This window comes from Hibiscus syriacus, unplaced genomic scaffold, assembly GCF_006381635.1.
Source record: "Hibiscus syriacus cultivar Baekdansim isolate YM2019G1 unplaced genomic scaffold, ASM638163v2 tig00000764_pilon, whole genome shotgun sequence".
Taxonomy (NCBI): Eukaryota; Viridiplantae; Streptophyta; class Magnoliopsida; order Malvales; family Malvaceae; genus Hibiscus; species Hibiscus syriacus.
In genome coordinates this window covers 554,529-576,117 of record NW_024061820.1, presented here as the reverse complement: position 1 = coordinate 576,117, position 21,589 = coordinate 554,529, and the positions used below count along the sequence as shown (strand labels likewise).

The following is a 21,589-nucleotide window of genomic DNA, read 5'->3' as shown; positions in this document are numbered from 1 at the left end:
CCTATTTGAAGAATTCTTTTATTAAATGAACAGTCGAATTTTAATTCCATCCATGGTTTTGGTATTTTAATTAAGGTTTAATGTAAATATAAGTACTTAAATTATGTTCTTTTTTGTTTTAGGTATCTAAATTATTTTTTTATCACATTAAGTACTTAAACTATTATATCTAATTGTTTTAAGTCTTAACATTTTTTTCGTTAGAAAATTATTTTTACCAAAAAATATCTTAGGGTCTTAAAGAAAAAAATGAGTATAGTTTAGGGACTTATTTTGACCAAAAAATAATTTAGATACTTAAAGTGATTATATATAATAGTTTAAGGACTTATTTTGACCGAAAAATATTTTAGTTACTTAAAGTAAAAAAAATGGTATAGTTCAAGTATTTTATTAGTTTAAGTCTTTTATTAATGATGTTAACTTTTGATGATATAATAACATGAAATTATAATGCGTGTCAATGATGATACATCATGTGTTTTTATATAAAATATATGTATATTATAAAAGATATTATGAATATTCATTTTTAAATATATTTTTTATAAAAGAAAATAAAAAAATCTCATTTATTGTATAAAACACTTTAAAAGTTTGTTCGTTTGAGTATCAATTTAAAGATAAAAAATCATTAGGTGTCAATTTAAGAAAAGATGTCTAATTTAAGTACCGAATGTATATTTAACCGTTTTTAAATTATAAAATGAATATAAAACGAGAATAAGAAAATGAATCTAAGCCGGTTAGATTTGAGTGGTATATCCAAATGCCTTTAATTGTAAATGGTGACTATGCAGTTCAACAATTAATATTACTGCTGGGCCTGCTTCATGAGAAAATGAGCATGGAGTTCAAGACGAGGCAAATTAAGATGTAGAAGACGGTTGATCCGTTGGTACATTGACTTGGAACCCTATAAACAAGAGCTCCCCCGGTTAAGACACGCCCTGACCCTATTTCTTTGGGGTAGGTCCCTCCTACAATTCCCCGTGCATTTTCACTCTCTCCCCGTTAAAACAAATTAATTTAAAAGCTTAAAATTAGAGACGTTGATTCGATATCAGTTAAAAAGTTTAAAATTTTGAAATTTAAAAGTGAGGACGTTAGATACCATCAACTATCCCTTATGAAAAGATTAAAAGTGAGGGTTTTAGATACCATCAAATATATTTTATGGAAAGATAATGATTATGTAACGAGTGATATCATAGTTATTTAATTTTATATTAAATGTTTTAACAAATGAAATAAAGTAAGATAAACAATTATAATAATATTTCGTGACGAAAAACGTCACGAGATTGAAGGTTACAACAGCTCACCATATCAGTCAAATAGATGGTTTGACCCTTCTTTCACTCATTCTCTCAAGAGCCAACGGTGAGCAAGCATGGAACCAAAATTAGTAACGGTAGGCAGCTCCCCCTTCTTTCAGTTCCAACCACAAACAACGCCTGCTTTCTGTTTGAACGCTTGTTTTTATGTACATACACACTTTCTCGTAGTTTTATAAAATGAATAAAATGTACGTTAGATGGTAGTACAAATGCCATTTTAAGACTTTACAAGGTGAAACTAACAAATCAGATCCCATGAAAGAGACCTTAGGATTCACAAAGTGAACATTCTCTCTACTTTCTCTTCTTCTTTCCGTTTCCTACGTGTCTTGTCATCGTCTCAAGTACGTTAGAAAGTACACTTTTTTTAATGGAATGGGGAGAGATGGAGACAAGGGATTTTTAGGGACTGAAAGAAGAGATCGAGAAGAGGCACCAACTACTAAATGGAGGACACTGTAATCTTTATAATGCAGGCTTTGAATTCTCAATATACATTTAAGAGAGAGAGAGAGATCGTGGGCTGTTGGAACCCATGATGGAGGGGAACACATCAAAATTTGATAACTCAAAAAAAAATAATTCAATATTAAAAGTCTTGATTCATGATTTCATAAACTTAAGTTGAACTAAAAATATTTTAGGTAAAATTCGTGTTATAAATAGAAGTCGAATAATTCAAAAAATTTAAATAGGTTGATTTTAAAATTATAACTAGATTCATTCTATATAATATATGTATATTACCCATAAAATAATATATATATATATATATGATTATAAAAATCTATTTAAATTAAAATTAATTAGTTTTATAATATTATAAATATTTATAATTAAATTTAAATAAAAAGTCAAACAACTCAACTTAACTTAAAAAAAATTAAAAAAAAATAAATTATAAAATAAAAATCTTCTCGATTCATTCAAATATTATAAATTTACTCAACTCAACACAATTCAATCAAATACTCTATGCAACACCGTCCATGCCTTTGATCATCTAACCCGAACCCAACAACACATTTGACTACACCCCAAAAACAATCCAAGTACTCCCTCAGATCTAAACCCATAAGCCACCTCTACCTCTAACTCTACCCTTTTCTCTTCCTTCCAAACCAAAACTTATCTTCTTACAAGGGAAGCAGATCACTTCCATGAACTACCAATGAATAACATGTCATCTCAACTCACATGGAAGAGTGGATAAGATAGATAGGCTTGATTCAGCTTCAAATTTGGTGGCAGATTCTTCAAATCACTTCTATTTCCCTTTTTTGGTGAAACCTGTAGATATTCAACTATTCAAAGTAACCTGCAACTATTCAAACTCTTCTGATCTATCGGAATTCAGTTGATTCTTGTACTTAAGGTTTGAAATTTGAAGGGCAAGAACAAAAATGGATCCAATAACAACTCATGGACGACACCTCCCTCCTTTCCTCGCTAGAGATCTTCATCTGCATCAATTCCAACAACACCAGCAGCAGCAGCAAAGTTCCGAAGACGAGCAAAACCATGGTCAGAAACGAGATCGAGAAGAAACAGCCGCCACCACCGAGACCGACACGGGAGGAGGGAAAGAGTTAGCCTTATCCGAAGGCGAAAACACTAGAAGACCGCGCGGCAGGCCTACCGGTTCCAAGAACAAGCCTAAGCCACCGATCATCATAACCCGAGATAGCGTCAATGCTCTCCGGTCCCACGTTATGGAAATCTCCACCGGCTGTGACATCATGGAAAGTGTTTCCACTTTCGCCAGGCGAAAACAAAGAGGGGTTTGCATTCTCAGCGGGAGCGGAACCGTAATGAATGTAACCTTGAAGCAACCTGGAGCTCCTGGTGCAGTCGTGAATTTACAAGGAAGGTTCGAAATTTTATCGCTTTCTGGGTCGTTTTTGCCTCCCCCGGCTCCAGCGGCTGCATCTGGATTGGCCATATATTTAGCAGGTGGTCAAGGTCAAGTAGTAGGAGGAACCGCGGTGGGTCCACTTGTTGCTTCGGGTCCGGTTGTGGTTATGGCAGCTTCTTTTGGTAATGCGGCGTATGAAAGGCTTCCATTGGAAGAAGGAGAAGAAGAAGAAGAACAACAACCAGTGGAGCCGCCTATTCCTGGAAGCGGAACCTTAGGTTCACCGGGAAGCATGACCACTCAACAACAACAACAACAGCAACTATTGCAAGATCCCAATGGATCTTTTGCTCAAGGATTGCTACCAAATCTTCTAAATTCAGTCCAAATGCCAGCCGAAGCCTATTGGGGCACAGGCCATCCCCCTTATTAACAAAAAAACACAGAAAATTTCGTGTTTTCCTTCTCCTTCTTTTCCTCTTTAATTATCTTTTTTCACTCCTTGTTAGTTTATTCTTCTTTCTTTTATTAAATAGTTGATGTTTTAAGTTTGATCATCATGGCTTTGATTTGTAGAAGGATATGTGCAAATTTCCTGGAACATTTCTCCCTGCTGTGGGTTTTTTTTTCCAGTTGTATTTCTATAAAAAGGTAGCCTTTTTCTCAGTTTTGCTCATCATAGTAGCTTAACGATTGAGAAGCACCAGAAGTGACTACCCTAAATCCCAATTTTTTTTTATGATAGTTGTTTATTTTATTAGAAGTGAGCATTTTAAAATTTTATTTGTATTTATTCTGAAATTTAATTTTTTTTATGTTAATAGTTTATTTTATTAAAGATGTTTTTTTGTTCATTTCATATAAAAAAAATCGTTATTAATATATGTATCTATGTTGAAAAATATTTTTGGATCCAAAGCATGCAAGTCATTTCTCTTTGCTGGAAGAAAGGCAAAGGAGATGGGAGGTTATGGGCTTAGGGTTTTGCTGTCTTTTCCTTGCTTTGATAATGCTATAGGTTTCATTATGGAATCAGCCTGTTCGGTTACACGTGCGCTGCTCTGCAAGATAAAGAAGAAAGCTCCTTTCCGAGGAAACCATTTCCATTTCCTTGTATAATTCCCATGTAAAAATGCCAAGCAAAGCAACACCAGTAACAAGCACGACAAACTGGGTCTGAATCTGATCCTCAAGAATTAAAGTTTCATCTTTCTCGAGAAAATAAAAACTGTCCCTGCCATTATTCGTGTAAAATGGCATGGACTGAATCAATTAGACAAGGTAAGTACATGTTCGATTTTTACTTCTTATAATAGAATAATTGATAAAGATATTGCTTTTATTCTCATTGAATTATCAGATTTTTTCCCACAGTTCATCAAAATTAGTTGCATGTAGACTTTAGGGTTTAGGTTTTAGAGTTTTAGGTTGTTTAAAGTTTATAGTTAAAGATTAAAACAACTAAGATTATGAAGTACAAATTTTAGATGGTAAATGCATCAAAAGAATTTCCTTTATAATTACTTGCTCTTAATTTTCATTGATCCTCCTTGGCAGTACATGCATAGCATGCAGACCCTCTTTTAGGTGGTTCTCACAGTGAAAACAAACCCTAAATTTATTTCTTTCATTTTTTCCCCTTTTGAAAATCTAACCTCGTGGAATTTATTTCTGATTACGTGAAGGAAAAGCTGTTTCTTCTAACCTGTTTACAGGATTCATGTATATTTTGTGTATATATTGGTAATGGGGTCAGAGAAAAATAGAGGTCAGGTTCCTCATGATTAACATGGATCCTTTGATTCCTCGAAGTACATCACACTTCAGGAATTATTACAATGTAAAATATTAAGATTCCTTTGTCCATTTCATTTTCTGGTAGCTATCTCATGAAGTGAAACTGAAAGAGCAAAGCATATATAATTGCCACATTTTAGACTATCAATTAATTAACGGCCTCCACCCTTACCGGTTTAATACTATATTATATAATATATGCCTATAATCTCATAGTACATTAAAGTTTGTCCCAACATTGTCCGCAAGCTCTTTTATAAAATTTATTACATAATTTTTGGATGATCTGTTTTTTTTTTTGAAAAAAATTAAAACTAAACTTATACACTTATGAAAACTACCTTATTTAAATTCGGATCATTAAAAGAGAGCAACTTTTTTTAACTACTAACACCGCTCTAGGGTTCATAATTTTTAACTATAAATATATTCCAGAGTTGGATTATCTTTTTAAACTTCTCAATTATGAGATATTTTCGATAAAAAAAAGTATAATATGACATGGATTAAAAAACAAGGTAAATTACAAATTTTGTCACTAATTTTCATTTCTCTCTTAGTCACCAAACTTTTAAAATAATGTGATGATGTACAATTTATGTTAAAATGATATTATTTTAAATTATTAAAAAAAATATGACACCGTTTTATATATAAAAATATGTCTTTTTTATATTTTTTTTTATTTTTCTATCTCTCATTTTCTGCCTCTACTAGAACCAACTTAGATTCAAGTCACTTTCGTCGCATTCAACCATTGCACCGATCATTCATTTTGACCATCATCGATGATAATCAATGAATTTAAAAAAGTTCCATCAAACTCTACTCGTCCTCCTAAACACAAACTAAATGTCATTTCATTGTAAAATATCTCAAATTTCACGAATCCATTGAACACTTTAATTTTTTTATTCTTTGATCTTTGTTGTCTATTGTTAGATGAAGTTTTTGGATAGAGGTATATGTTGCTCCCCACCTCACTAGGAGTCTCTCCACCATCGGAATTGTTATTTTTAATTATTAAATCAAATTAAATTGAAATTTTAAATTTATCTCATAATGTATAAATTTAATTCTCAATATTTATAATATATATATATTATTTATTAAAGATGCTAAGACTAAAATTAAATTAATATATTATACAAATATTAAATTTATTGTCACAACAATTAAGGTTAAATATAATCAATGAAAAATATTAATATTAATCAGTCATCCTTAATTGCTGATTAACCAATTTACCCAATTATGAAATTGAAAGACTAAAAGGTCCGCAATCTTTCCTCTAAACCCATCCGATTGTCCTGCAGATTTTCCTCTCTTGCTTCCGTAAACTTAACCCACCAATGGTTCTTGCTTTGATCTTTCATTAGCCCTCAATTGTGAAGGGGTCTTCCCATCACTGGACTCTCACTAATACAAAATCAACTAGTGTCATCTTCACCCCATCAAATTACGTGGTCAGTGGCCGGATAATCTACTAGTTCATTGGATTTGAAGAAACTAGAGAGGCAAAATAGAGAGGCATAATAAAGAATGAACGACTAGTTTAATTCTAACACATAATCAATGAGTTCCCCTTTCAACAAAACGAAATTTTGACTTAACAGCCAGCAAAATTTTTCGTCACCCCAACCTTTTCACCTGCAGGAACTTCAATGAATAGCCTAGAAATAAATAAATAACATTACAAACCACCGTAGATTTTTGCTGTGGATGCTCTTTCAGAGCTGAGAATATTACATTAATCTCTCAACCTCGAAGACTATACAGTGGCGAGACATGTTTGCTTTCCTAGCATCACTTTTAGAACATGTCACAAAATGCCCAAAACTTTACCTCGATCACAATTCACAACTCTATCCTTAGCCGCCTCATTTCAGCTCGAAATACGGGGCTTGAAATCAGTGTTCGGCGAGCAAGACTTCTGATGTCCTCTCGAGAACAGTCCCTTGTTATGCGAACCAGCTCCCAGAGGGCACCTCCATTTATCATGTCCTTTGCATTTACTTCTGAAATTTCAAAAAAGTTGAAAAATAAAGATCCTTGATGGAACCTGTGATGTGTTCGATGCTTCACTGATTTTTGTTGATGGAGAATTCAACTTACCATGCTGTGCCAAATGACACAGTGCGAGCTCAATGTGTCGCCTAATAGGTGCAGCAACGTTGGTAGCATTTTGCACAATCCATGGAAGTGCACCTTCATCAATAAGAAGTGATTTCCCACTTCTTATACCTAAAGTAACACAAGAACTAAGTTGAGATCATTTCGTGCCAGACGCTAAAACTTCAAAATAACACGTCTTAAACCGCGTTCAAACTTCAGAATAAAGAGAGCTGTAGAGAAAGATAGCTAAAAATTCACAGCAGTCAACAAGCAACTATGGCATGCAACAGATCGAAGACTTACCATTACTAGATGCACGGGATTCACATTTTGCGAAGTTGGCAATACCACGTGCAACTTGGGAAAGAACATCTGGATGTCCGCATCTCACCATTCCCAGCAATGCCTTAATTCCACCTTCAGACCTCAGCATTGCTTGCAGTTTATCTGGAAGAAGCATGAGCACGTGTGAAAAGCAGAAAGAACAGCATAATTCAGACATAACCAAAGCCAGATTTAAGTTCAACAGCAACCATGAGCATTACTAGAAGTTATCCCGGAAGCCTAAATGGAAAAGCCACAGGTGCAACAGATCCCGGGAGATGAATTATATAAAAAACAGTAATTCAAATTATACTGAAGATTGGATAATAAAACCATACAACGAAAGAACCAAAAACTTATAAGTAAAAGAGGTGGTAAAAAGATAAAGTGAGATACCGTTCCCACACAAGTTAGCTATAGCTCCAGCAACCATGCGTAGAGTCTGGGGATCCTCAGCATCAGATGCTGTAATAGACAATAAACTGATTCCCCCTTGAACCATTATCAGTTCTTGATTGGCTTCTGCTTTGCGTAAAAGGAAACAATAAACCAATGTAATCAGAATGATAAGACGTATGTACTCAAAATGATAAGGATATTTATAGAAATATTTTACCATTCATTGCGAGATTGGCAATTGCACCAGCTGCTACTCTGCGAACAGTTTCATCCTCGTAGCTTCTTAGAAGTGTTAGCAAGGAAGTAAGACCACCAGCTTCAACAATCCTTTCCTGGTTTGCTTCTGAACAGTAAATGGAAAGTGCCCCTCATTACTCACAACACCAGTAATAGACGGTATCATCATCACAATAATTGGATTTCTTTGAAAGATTTATCTTTTTATAACAGGGGGTAAAGAAGCAGCCTCTTCATACCAAAAGGGGTGGGAGCTTAGCTTGGCCAACCAACATAAGCAGAATACTTAAGTTGCTAAAGCAACAAACAACGCACATAAAATGGTCCAATACTCATTTTATTGCTCACATTTAATTATTTTACCCAAAAGCACCCCTTAATAAATGTATAAGCAAATAACACGCAAGGTCGACAAGCAATTTTCCCAAAAGACAAGACAACTTAAGAAATGAAATGAGAAGCCAAATCTTTTTCTCACCTTCAGCTGCTAGGTTGGCCACTACCTTTACAGCATGAATGCGTACATTTGCATCTTCCGACTCGAGCAAATCCAAGACCTTTTGCACTCCAACTGGTAAATTGATAAAAAGCAATAAGAAATTCATGGACAAAAAACCCTTTATGTGATATTTTGGGGGGACATATTTTATCACCTTGATCGAACAATGCAGAAACTGGTGTCTTATGTCCATCATCACTAACTTGAGACATTGGAGAGTCTAAACCAGTATAAGCATTTCCAGGTCCACCTCTTGAAAGACACCTTCTCATCTACATAATAAAAAAAGGAGATAAGCATATATGTATGCCTGAGTTTTAATACTAAGGATGGACAAGAATGATAAGTCTCACAGATAATAGTAAATACAGCAGAAAGTTCACTATAGCACATGAAGGGAAAAAACCATCAAACAGATGCATGCTTCAGTCTTTATAAGCTAAGTTCAATATAAGCGGCAAATTTGTATAAGTATAGGGAGCTCTTTTTAATAAGATCCAAGTTTTTGACATTGTGATCAGATACTGGATCATAATGTTGATGAGAGATGTCAACCATAGAAAGCTCAAATACTCTACACTACAAGTATGAATTACAAATATTGGGGTGTCACTTGTATTAAGAAAGAGAATTCAACAATGCAAGAAAACACGAAATTAAGTTTGAATGCTTAACGGTTATGAATCAAATACCTGGTCAGCTTCAAAATTAAGTTGTAACATCTGACTTCGTAGCACTACAATTTCTTCTTCAAGCTTCCTTTTTTGAAGAACCTCATCCTCCAGAGCTATCTGGAGCTTTAAGATTTCAGCATCTGCACCTGCCTGAAACACGAAATTAATCCTCATATAGCCAGTATTAATAGAAGTTCATAACTTCATATAAATTTATTTGTTATTCACATAACAAGTATACCCCCGCATCTGTGCACTGCCCTAATTGACTCCTAAGTTTGACAGCCTCCTTTTCAGCTTCCTTTCGCATGAAAGTTTCTTTCTCTAGCCTTTTTTTCACCTCAGCAATATCCTCACCAATTGAGGAACCGGGCCCCTGAAACTTATGATGAAGAGAAAATATGTTAATTAAAGGCAAACACTAAATGACCCAAAATCAGATGTACCCAATTCATACAAAGACCATTGTACTTTCATCATCATGCCACTAATATTTGTACACCAATATCAAAAACACTCTTTTACCACTACACTGAATGCCAGCCAAATGAGTCAACAACAAGAGATAAATATGTATTTCAGAAATTTACAGGACATAATAAGGTAAATTCAATTAATCACTTTTCCAATAAACTCATCTAAAAGAAAAAACTTCAAAGTTGTGTGACAATTTCTTTTAGAGATAATCAGATACAATATGAGACAAAAATCTGACCGGTGGATGAAACTTTAAGCTACATACCCCATAAAATTATAAAAGACATGGCTCAACATTGGGCACGCTACTAATATCTAAAGTGAAACTTAAACACAAGTAAAAATGTAATGGTCAAGTTACGAAAATGTGCACAATTCCTTGATGATGTTATTGACAAGACACTGCATAATGTCATAATGCATTGAAACATAAATGGTTCTCAACGCGTAATACCTCTCCATTACATTTATCCTTCGTTAAGCCATCACACCCACGCTTCTGTTGATTTTCTATCATCTTTTCCCCCAGCATTTTAACTGATTCCATATATTCCATCTGGCACTTTAGTCGTTCCTTCTGTAAACAGAGCACGCCAGACGTTCAACATCAATACTCTCAGGCAAGTAATGTGTTCAGGAATAACTGAAAACAAAAAACCATGAGGTTGACGAATCTCCTATCTGAGAGGATAACGAACCTCTAAGGCATCTGTGAAATTTCTCTCAGCCTCAGAGACACGGGTTTCGGCTTCTAAGTTTATCCTTTCAACTTCTTCATCAAAAGCTTTCTGTTGCCTTTCATTTTCTGCAATTAGCTTGTCCATCTGTATTTCAAGCTTTCTAGCCAAACTTTTATAATCAAACTCTTCCTTTATTTTCAACATATTTTCCACCTTCATTGCCTGTATAACAAGGAGTTAGCAAAATGCCAGTAAAATCATCTTCCTTCTAGATATATCGGAAACACTGTTACACGAGACATGAAGAAATGAAAAGATAAAATTCTATGAAATGAAATTGGGATAGTTGAACAAGAACGAAAGCCAAGTGCCTTCACTTTATAATTGGTGTGATGTTTAATAGCAGATATTGCATATACTACAGGTATATTTTAGTTTGAGAGCTTTTTGATATAAGAACTCACCCTCTGGCCAAACAATATTGTACTTGCAGTCTCTCCTCGATGTCGTGAGGAGGGGCCGATGGTCACAATTAATGAGGTTCGGGCAGTGCCTGCAATACAAAGAATCTACCCCATAATAACTCTGAGAAACATACAACTTGCTAGATATAAAAATCCATAAGAAATGCATTCAAAATAAAAGAACAGATCATAAACATCTTCCCTATAAAAGCTTTTATTTAGGTTAAAATTAAGCACGTGCTCACTTAAATGACATAAAAGATAACTTACCTCCAAATGAATCTCTGAGCAGCCTTGTAAGTTTTGAATCACGAATGGGCACATGAGAACTATTCTCAGCTAAAGCATTAATACACTTTCCCAAAGCACTCAGTGACAAGTTAATAGACTTAGCTTCCTCCAACATGTGACCCTCACTTCCTGCCAAAGACGAAATGAATGGAACTCATCATCAACCATCGGGATTGAACTCATAAGTAAACCCAGCACCAGCACTTGAGAAAGTATACAGCTTTATATAGGTAGTATGGGAAATACAAATGTAGTTGCCCAAGACATAAGATGCAATGCTAACAAATTTTAGGTGGTGAAAAAAGAAAATGATCCCTGATATGCAGCGTGGAATTTACTTGACACTGGAGGGCAAAAAAAGCTACCGTATGCACCTGACTTTTGGACGCGCTCTGAGCCTGCCAAATCTACCAAAACCAGTTTGCTTTTCCGGACAAGAGGCTTTGGGGGTTTGGCAAAGTGAGAAGACTTGTCTGTTTCACTTGGGATGGAAGCTTCTTCCCCTAAGACTGACCTCTTAATATGTACCTGCACTAACATAATTGAATATATATTATTTCACAAAAAGGACAACAGCATAAATGACTACAGGAAGCTAACAAAAATTTAGTGCATAAAATAGGAAACAGAAGTGAAAATTTACTCACCATCAAAATAGCATGACTGCGAGAAGATTCAGTATTCAACTTCGTATTTGCAGCAATTCGATGAGCCTCCCCTAACTTCAATAGCTCCAAAACACTCTGCTCATCCCTGATTTCTATATGAGTTGCCCCCGGCAATGAAACATCTCCAGTTCTGGGATCTTCCACAATGGAAATATTATCATTTGATGGATCTAGGAGATCCTGGATGGTCTCCATGTAAAGCTACAAGGAAAAATTAAAATAAACCGGTAAAAGTTCTTACCAAGAACGCAGAAGCTCAACAGGAATAGCAACTTAAAGTTTAATAAAAATGTCAGACAGCACATAAACTTAAGGGAACAAGAGAAAATTTTAATATCCAAGAAGCATTTTCTACAAAATAGCACAATTAAACATACATGATGCCATCAAAGAAATTACACTCAATCAATTGGTAGAATTGAGGCATCGAGCATTTATAGAATAAAATTTGTAAGTCTAACAACCTGCAGATAAGAAACAGAGACAGAATCTGTTTCTGGAGAAACATTAGCTAAAATCTCCTCCATTGAGCGGACCATTATTCCACGAGCAGAGGTATCTTCCTCACCCAATTGTCCAAGAGTAAAAGTTTTGCCAGTTCCAGTCTGACCATATGCCATAACTGTACCATTATAACCATCCAGAACACTCTGCAGAAACCCAAGCAACATCGATACAATGTCTTGTAAGATTAATCCCTATAAGCACTTCTTGCTCGTTCAGGCTAATGACAAAAATGATTTAGGGAAAACATTTGAAATAAAACAGACCTCCACAACAGGCTTAGCAACAACTTCGTAGACACGTTTTTGAGAGGCAAATTCCGTAAGCACTTCATCAAACTCGTATGTTTCTGATTCCCAATTGTTCTTCCTAAGTTTAAGCCTCTTAAGCTACAGTAAAACAAGATTCATAAAGTAAACGATTAAATGTAAAAACTAATAATTACCACCCCGAGTGACACAACAGCAAAATGAGATGTGAAGCTTTTATCTTGTACCTCGGGCTGTAGTTCAACACAATCGGCAAAATCTGCATCGGCGATCGACTCTTCCGCATTCCGTGGCCTTAATCTAACCGCTACACGAACTCTTCCCGGCACTGTAGAAAATAATCGAGCACAATAAAACACGATCATCAACATTAAATCATTTCCTTCGTATTGCGGTATGGAAGTAATTAAAGTAAACAATTGAAACACTAACCGCCGTCACCTCCAGCGCCGGCGGAGAAAGAGGCAGAGCTAGTCCGACGAAGAGCAGATCCGGAAGAGTGATTGGACGAATGAGGAAGTCTTGATTTGAAGGAAGATGATCTGGCATTAGATAAAGATAGAGGCTTAATAGCTCCCTTGTTCGTACCATTTCTATAACCATTGGAAGCCATCACAATCCCCGGCTTTGAAATGTGAAGTTCAATGGTTACAGTGACCAAGATTCGGCGAGGATTTGGATTCGGTGAATTCGAAGTTCAAAAACAAAGCGATGATGGTGGGATCGAGAGACCCACTGCTTTGAAACGAGACAGAGACGGTCTGAGTCTTACCTTCGTGGACCCGTCTCCAAAGTTTAAATTTTCGAAATTACCAAAAAAAACTGTGTTTTTATTCCTACTTTTTTCAATTTTTTGTTTGCGGTGCACTTAAATTCCATCCATTGATCCTGCACTGGACAGCGCGGCCGTTTATTCAAATGACATGATTGTCCTTCGTTTTGTCTCGTACGACCACTATCGTTACTCGGACAAATCTGGAAAGTTATAGTAATATGGAAGCCTTAAATACTCTTTTGTTATATTCCTGCAGTGGATCTGTGTTACAGTGCACCGAGTTTGGCTGTGTTTGAACTTTGATTCTTGTTGATACGTAGAAGGCTATCCTCACCCCAAGGGTCGAGAGGACTAGTGTGGACAGAAATTCTTTTAAGACCAATTTTTCATTGTTTTTAGTTATTTTTTAGACTCACAAGAATTGTTGTTATTAAAAATAATAAAGTTTAAAATATTTTTTAAAATGAATTAGTTTTTTTTTAATTAGAAGAATAAGTTTTAATTTTCAAATATAAAATTATTTTTATTTTTTAACATCATATTTAAAATAAAACTTAAATAAAAAGAAGTACCTAAATTATGTTTGATTTGTCAAAAAATAACTAATTTTTCTTTGTTTTGAAATTGTTAAAGAAATTTATTTAACATTAGATAGGAAAATAATATTTTTGTTTAAAATTTGGTTTTACTTGTGTAATTATTGTGATTATTGATTTTTTTATATATAGTACATTCTTATGGCACCAAAATATTATAAAATTTACACACACAAAAACAGTTAAAACATATTTTTTATTAAAAAAATTACCAAATGTATATTGGATTCATTAAAAAAATCTCTTTTATTTATTATTTTAATAATTTTTTAATAATACAACATACATATTAATTTGTCAAATATTGATATTATACATTAATTTAATAATTTTTAACGTTTTAATTTTTAGAAATTTGATCACACAAACTAATTATCTTGAATTCATGCATCCATATTATTATGTATAATTTTATCTAAAAAAATTACTTTTTTTATTTTACATCTATAACTTAATTTCTCCTACAAGCTTCAATTAAATTAATTGAAAATTCACAGGATATTTTCCACTTCTTGTCACTTTATATTGCAAAATATTTTATCATCAGTCTATAGACAATAATATTTATTATTGCAAAATATTTTCTCATTCACTCGCCATAATTCAAAAAATATATATTTTAATGTTCATGAAAAATGAATTTTATAATAAGATTAATTTACTTAACAGACAAAAACAATGTGAACGACTGACTGTTGATATATTAAAAAATAATATTTATCCCAAGGTATATATGAATATAGATTTAGTTTAGGGACAAATATAAAATTTATATAAATTTTAATTTAATATATACTTCCTTTACCCCATTAAATTTGTTTATCATTAATATTTTTGGGGTCAAATTTTTTAACTATGAGTCGTCATTATTTAAAATTTATTATTGATAAAAATATAAAAAATATATATTTTAAAAAAATTAAATCAAATAATTTTTAAATATATATTTTATAAAATTTAATTATTTATAAAATAATCATGATTAAAGTTTAAAAACTTTAACTTTTAAACGTCGATAATAACATAATTAATGGGACAGAAGGAGTAATATAACATATAAATTTCGTTTTGGTACAATTCTATACATAAAAATGATTCTATTCAGTTATATGTTGTTAAACGAGAGAATCTATTGGGAAAAATACACTCAAATTTCATATTATTCATTTACAAAACACTAATATTTATACACCTCGACAATACCTAAATGTTCTATTAACTATTAAACTAACATACTAATTGCTTCCTAACTACTTCTAACAAACTTCTAATTACAAATGAAAATAATCCAGCTAACACATCCCCTCAAGTTAGTGGTTGAAAGACCAAACTTATAATTACAAATGAAAATAACCCAACTAACACTCCCCCTCAAGTTGGTGGTTGAAAGATGTCTTTGAACCCCAACTTAGCAATTAGATACTCATGTTGTCGAACCTCGAGTGCCTTGGTCATTATGTCAGCAAGTTGTTCTTCTGATCTCACATATTATGCTTGTACAAAACCTTTACGAATCTTTTCCCTCACAAAGTGGTAATTGATTTCTATGTGCTTCATTCGCTCATAGAAAACAGGATTCGATGTAATTTCTAACGCAACCTTGATGTCACAGTTCAACTTGACATGTTCTTCTCCCTTTACTCCAAGTTCTATTAACAACCCCTTCAACCAAATTATTTCGGTTTCTGTTACAGACATGTTTCTATATTATTCATCTGTTAATGATCTAGCAACCATGCTTTGTTTTTTAGATTTCCAAGAGATTAGAGACTCCCATAGTTTAATGCAGAACCCCATCACTGACCTCATCGTCACTGGGCATGAAGCCCAATCTAAATCGTAGAAAACTTCTAACTGACATTCACTTGTTGAACTTAAGAACATTCCTTGTCCTGGATTTTTCTTAACGTACCTAACAACTCTTAAGGATGCCTTAAGATGTGATCTTTTAGAATTTTGCATGAATTAACTCAGCGAATGTACTACAAAGGTAATGTCAGGTCTCGTATGAGTCAAGTAAATTAATTTTCCTAGGAGCCTTTGGAACATTGTCCTATCAATCAACAACTCATTATCCAGTTCATTTTTACCAAACTTCTCATTATATTTCGAAGTGGTAAGCTTCTTATTTTGTTCCAAATGAGTCAAGGCTGGTTTAGCTCCCCTACTCTTGTATCTTCAATTAATTCCAAGGCATATTTTCGCTGATTCAAAACAATACCTTTGTTCTTAAAATTTCCAGTCCTAGAAAATATTTTAACTCATCAAGATCCTTCATTTTGAAAATCTTGTTTAGATTCATTTGAGCTTCTCAATCAATTGTCCATCACTCCTGGTTATAAGGATATCATCTACATAAATTAACATGATGATTATTTTACCTCATTACTACTTAGTAAACATTGAATAGTCATGTTTACTTTGTTGATAACCTGCTGCCATCAATGCTTCAGTTAACTTGAGATTCCACTATTCGAGAGGCTTGCTTGAGGCCATAGAGTGATTTTTGCAGCCTACACACCTTAGATTCCCTCTGTCTACAAAAACCATCCAGAAGATCATTTAAACATCTTCAAATAGATCACCTTGAAGAAATATGTTATAAACATCCATCTAATACAATAACCAATGAGAAACCGAAGCTAGAGCAAACATCGTGCGAACAATAACCAATTTCGCAAATGGAGAGAATGTATCATCATAGTTCACTCCCTGAGTATACCCTTTGGCGACTAAACAAGCTTTAAACCTTTCTACATCACCATTCACCTTATACTTGATTTTATAAACCCACTTGCATCATATTGGAACCTTTCATGAAGGCAAAGTAATCACTGACCACGTGTTGTTTGCCTCCAAAGCAGAGAATTCCTCATTCATGGCTTGAACCCACAAAATATTAGAAACAACTTCTTTATAAGTTTTCAGTTCAACCAAAGAAGAAGTAGATGAAATAAAACATTGAGTATGTAAAGGTAAATAATAATAGGTGATATGGGAAGAAATATGATAGTTTCCTAAAGGTGAAGAGGATTGAAAAGAGTTAACATAATCATTGAGCCAAAGTGGAGGTCGAACATTCCTAGTGGACTTTCGTTGAACCAATACAGAAGACTTAAATGTTGGTGAATCTGAAACATCATTTGAGAATGGAATAGCAAGTAGAGAAGCATTATGAAAAGAATCCAAAATAATGATTGTTGAAGAATGCACAAGAGATGACCGAGACTTACTTGTTGAATCCAGGGGAACCAAATAAACATGCATTGATAAAGAATAAGAAACAGAATGAGGAACAAGCTGTAAAAACTCAAAAAAATGAGGAGAAGATGATAAATGAAAGAAATAAGAATATTTAAAAACATGAAAAATAAAAGAAAAAATATATTCTTTAAATACCACATCTCTTGTAACACCCCCAACCCGTACCTGACCCGGATACGAATCCGAGGAGTCACATTGACTATTCAAAACTTTTAAAACTTATAAAAATCATGAAAATTCAAACTTTCATTAAAATAAAGTTAATAATTTACATAAGTATATTCAACACATTACAAAAACCGATCAGAGCATATGTAAATCACAATTTGTCTATATGCCAACACATTTGATACAACAAAATACACACTGTGTAATTTACTTTTGATCTGATGTTCGAGTGGAGGTATATTGTTTTGTCGATCCTAGATCTGATCCTCATGCTTCTCAGTACCTACGTGTAAAATGCTTACACGCTAAGTCATAGACTTAGTGAGGCATAAAAATACAATAATGAATTTCCTAAGGTATGAACATGTAATCCAATCATTTCATGTATCATCTCAATTATCAGTTCATTATTTAATCATATCACCTATGATCCATCATTAAAAAAATAATAACATGATATCTTATAAGAAAGTAAACTCTTTTATATATTTTATGTGCCCATGTATATTATTGAGAACTTGAGGTATGTGAGTACTTTGAGGTTGTGCACATATGTTGTCACCACAACTCATATAATTTCCACTTAGTGGCATATGACATTTTTCTCGAAAGACCACATGTATGTCCTGAAGGACCTCGTATATAACCATTGACTCTTGGCATGCCAACTATACCTTTAGCTCTCATATCACATAACATGGGATTGAATATTTATATGTTCCATATCTCTATATAATCATTGTTTCATTATTTAATCATGTAATTATATCATTTCTCTGATAATCACATATATTTCACCACATATCATATATCACATATACATATAATCATCTATCTCATATCATATAGCTTATGTTATTTGATTATGTTCACAAGGACCATATAACATGTATAGAAACATATGAACATATAACACTTATGCATATCCTTATAAAGATCATAATATATGCATGTTCATACTATTGAACCATGAAATTTAAACATAGGAAATAGACTTATCACAAGTCTTATTTCCATAAAACTACATTTATACTATAACATGCACTCACCTTAGCCTCATTTAATCCCAATTCACTTTTATGACATTATCTCTTTTGATTAATCCTAACTTTTCGGTCGTTCCAGAACTTGATTATGCTCGATATCTACACAATCATACATTTTATATTCATATTAGCATTCTAAGTATAATAATTCGATCCTTAATAATCCAAGCTAAAATAAAGGCTTTATACAATTTTCATCTTTGAGTAGTATCAGTACCCCCTATATGGTACCCGATACTTCTCTAGCTGTGGTATCGATACCAAGTCTAGGTATCGATACCCATTTTTGATTTTGTGATCCTTATTTCCAAAATGGTATCGATACCTGATCTATGGTATCGGTATCTGGGTATCGATATAACCCTTTTTGTATCGATACCCCTTGAATAACTTGTCAAATTTTGGCTTATGGTATCGATACTTTCAATCAATATTGATACCCCTATACCAAATATCACTCTTTTACCCTTGAAGTATCGGTACTTGATGAATCAGTACCTGTAATACCCTAATTTTGTCCGGGTCATTTGAATCCATTTGAAGATGATCAAATTAATATGAAAGTGCTCGATGAAGGATTAATTCAAGTGATGAATCGTGGAAGCTTGCAGTTGGAAACTTTGGTGCTTAATTGGATTGATATCGTATATGTTTTCATTTTGGAAATCGAGATACAAATTCAAAGTCAATCCAAAATCCAAATTAAGTCTAAAGTCCACTTACAAGACCAAATTAGATTACAAATAATTACGACCCAATCCAGAGCCCAACAACAACATGAAACCCAATTACATCCGGAGCCCACAAAGCAGATCAGGCCCAAGTTTGGCCCAGTGTCATCAACCCGACCCGGTTGCGCCAATCCGACCCGGTTGCAGCAACTGAATTGCCCACGTGAATGCCAAGCGGTCCACGCTTGCCACCAGCTGGCTCCACAATGCCCCATGCTTCCCATGCTCCCATGTTTTGTCCCCCACGTGGAGTGCCCAACAGCAGCTCGTGAACCACGTCCTGCCAGCACTACAACCGAGCAGACGAGGCTCGGTTCCCAGCTGTAACCGAGCAGCATCCCACGTGAAGTCTGCTCCCCACGTACCCTGATCACGAGCCGACAGCATCCAGGATCCACGCCTCTCGAGCAGCGTGAGAACCCCATGGAAAGTCCCTCGAGGTCGTCACCCGTGACCTGCAACATCACGAACGAGGCAGAGAGAACCGAGGTACCTTGGAAAGCAAAACAGGGGCATCAACGAAAACAGAACAGAGGGTCACGGACAGCGAGGGAGGAGGAGAAATACACCACGAAACAGAACGAAAAGGAGAGACCCAAAAAAAAATCAAGGACAACCAGAATGGAGGATCAATAGAGACTACAAGGAGAACCAACAACCATTCGAAGGGGATTTTTTCTTGGTTTTTTGGACGGACAACAAGGGATTCTCCAACAGTAGGCAGCAACATCCAAAAACCAGAAGATCAACCATCAGCAAGGAGAAAGCACGGTAATCATACAGTGGGAAAAGCATTGTAAAAGGGTTTTTTGATTCTTTCCTTAAAAAAGGATTGTAACAGGGATCTTTCCCTTTTTCCAACCAAAAAAATACAAAATCGTGGAGGTATTTTGTTTATATTTCGTTTTCAACGCATAACATTTTGGGGTGTCTAGAGTAAAAAAATATGAGTTAATAGAAAGGATAGGAAGAGGGTCATTTACCTTAGGGGTTTAGCCCCTCGTCGGGTTTAGCGGGTACTCTCGCCGGCGTCGGGGTGGTGGCCAAGTCTTGTTTCGGGGAATAGAGAGTAGATCGAAGACTTGAGGGACTGTTGGAGGTCATTTGGCTTGCTCAGCCGTCGTTGGTGTCTGGGGTTTTGAGTTTGAAGGCTCGGTTTTGTGAGGTGGTCTAGGTTGTCTTAGGTTTTGGCTTTGCAGTGAGGTGAGTTTTGATCACCGGCTTGCGGTGGCCGGTTGAGGTTGTGAGACCCTTGGAAGCTCTCGTTGGGGCTATCTGCGTCGAGAGAGAATGAAAGAAGAAGAGAAGCGGCTGAGGGAGATGGTATAATGAGGGTTAGGGTTTGGTTTAACCTAAATAACATGTATATTGGATTATCAAAACGACGTAGTTTGAGCGGTTTAGGCACCCGTTTTGGGGGTTTGGTTTATTCATTTTCTGAGTCATTTAGGTTTTCCTTGTAAGTCATTTTAGTCCTAAATTCGTTTTTAATGTTCTAATTTGGTCTTTATGTTTTACGCAAGGTTAATTTTCAGTCCTATGGTAATGTATTTAATTTCCACGTTTTTAGACATTTTACGTTTAATTTTCGTATGCTTCGTTTTAGTCCTTAAATCGTTGCTTTCTTATTTCTGATTTTGGCTCCATGTTGTTCCGTATTTAATTTAAGTCCAAAGTATTGTTGTTTTCGAATCTTTTCTGTTTTAGACATTTGAGCCTTAAGTTCTTGTGTGTTACTATTTAGTCCTGCTTTTGTGTTTTGGTTTATTCTTGTGTTAGCCCATTCCAATTGTTGTTTATATTTTTGGCATTAATGTTTGGGTTAATATGCTTTGGTCCTTATTTAAATAAACATAATTATTTTCTGAGAATTGCATTTTAGTTATTATGTTTTTATTTGTTGCATTTAAGTCATAGCTATGCATTTCATATTAATATATATATATATATATATATATATATATATGATATAATATGTGGTAATAAAATATGTACATAATTTCTATTTTAAAGTGTTGCATTGTTGAAATATTATATATATATATTTTTGTTGATTGGGTGATTATTTCTATTAATTTACGCATGTTGGCCTCTTGTGCATGACTCAACTTAAGCACATAATCGGATTAAGGGTAATACCCTTTTAATTTAAAGCTGTCAGAATGGCTTTTCTTAACTTACGGGAAAGTTGTTTTGACGATTTTAAATTAAAATGGTATCCCGTCAGTATCGCCTAATTAAATTCGGATATATCCTTGTAAAATTTGGGAGCGAAAGAAAAGAAAATATTCGACTATTTAAACTTTTCGAGAAAAGGTCGTTAGAACTGAACTAAAGATCTGGTCTCGATATTTTTAAATAATCGAATATTCTTTATCTTTCTAATGACTTGGTAATTTTAAATTAAATCTATTTT

At 34.2% G+C, this 21,589-nt stretch overlaps 2 protein-coding genes across 4 annotated transcripts; one reads left to right on the top strand and one right to left on the bottom strand.

Annotated features, from left to right (window-relative positions):
* Nucleotides 1–2,361: 2,361 nt before the first annotated feature.
* Nucleotides 2,362–3,879, top strand: LOC120214353 (AT-hook motif nuclear-localized protein 22-like). Its single transcript, XM_039212270.1, has one exon. It carries the CDS (start codon nucleotides 2,744–2,746, stop codon nucleotides 3,626–3,628), a length of 885 nt encoding a protein of 294 aa, XP_039068201.1. The 5' UTR covers nucleotides 2,362–2,743; the 3' UTR covers nucleotides 3,629–3,879.
* Nucleotides 3,880–6,546: 2,667 nt separating this feature from the next.
* On the bottom strand, nucleotides 6,547–13,358 carry LOC120215460 (kinesin-like protein KIN-UB). 3 transcript variants are annotated; one of them, XM_039213147.1, is made up of 19 exons: nucleotides 13,026–13,358; nucleotides 12,821–12,921; nucleotides 12,591–12,713; nucleotides 12,285–12,470; nucleotides 11,800–12,021; nucleotides 11,527–11,680; nucleotides 11,132–11,281; nucleotides 10,862–10,950; nucleotides 10,416–10,619; nucleotides 10,172–10,294; nucleotides 9,482–9,622; nucleotides 9,259–9,390; nucleotides 8,721–8,838; nucleotides 8,546–8,638; nucleotides 8,048–8,173; nucleotides 7,828–7,953; nucleotides 7,411–7,554; nucleotides 7,108–7,236; nucleotides 6,547–7,010 (listed from the first exon to the last, which is right to left on the bottom strand). In XM_039213147.1, exons 1-19 carry the CDS (start codon nucleotides 13,204–13,206, stop codon nucleotides 6,850–6,852), a joined length of 2,703 nt encoding a protein of 900 aa, XP_039069078.1. In that variant the 5' UTR covers nucleotides 13,207–13,358; the 3' UTR covers nucleotides 6,547–6,849. The 3 variants fall into 3 exon arrangements, with proteins under 3 accessions (XP_039069078.1, XP_039069083.1, XP_039069088.1); XM_039213152.1 differs by having other exon boundaries at nucleotides 8,546–8,641; nucleotides 9,482–9,616; XM_039213157.1 differs by having other exon boundaries at nucleotides 9,482–9,616.
* Between the last annotated feature and the right edge of the window lie 8,231 nt (nucleotides 13,359–21,589).

Coding starts and splice junctions, on each gene's coding strand:
- LOC120214353 (XM_039212270.1), top strand. CDS start 2,744: ATGGATCCAATAACAACTCATGGACGACACCTCCCTCCTTTCCTCGCT.
- LOC120215460 (XM_039213147.1), bottom strand. CDS start 13,206: ATGGCTTCCAATGGTTATAGAAATGGTACGAACAAGGGAGCTATTAAG. Junction 12,922..13,025: donor CGGCGCTGGAGGTGACGGCG/GTTAGTGTTTCA, acceptor TATTTTCTACAG/TGCCGGGAAGAGTTCGTGTA. Junction 9,391..9,481: donor GGCAGTGCACAGATGCGGGG/GTATACTTGTTA, acceptor TTCGTGTTTCAG/GCAGGTGCAGATGCTGAAAT.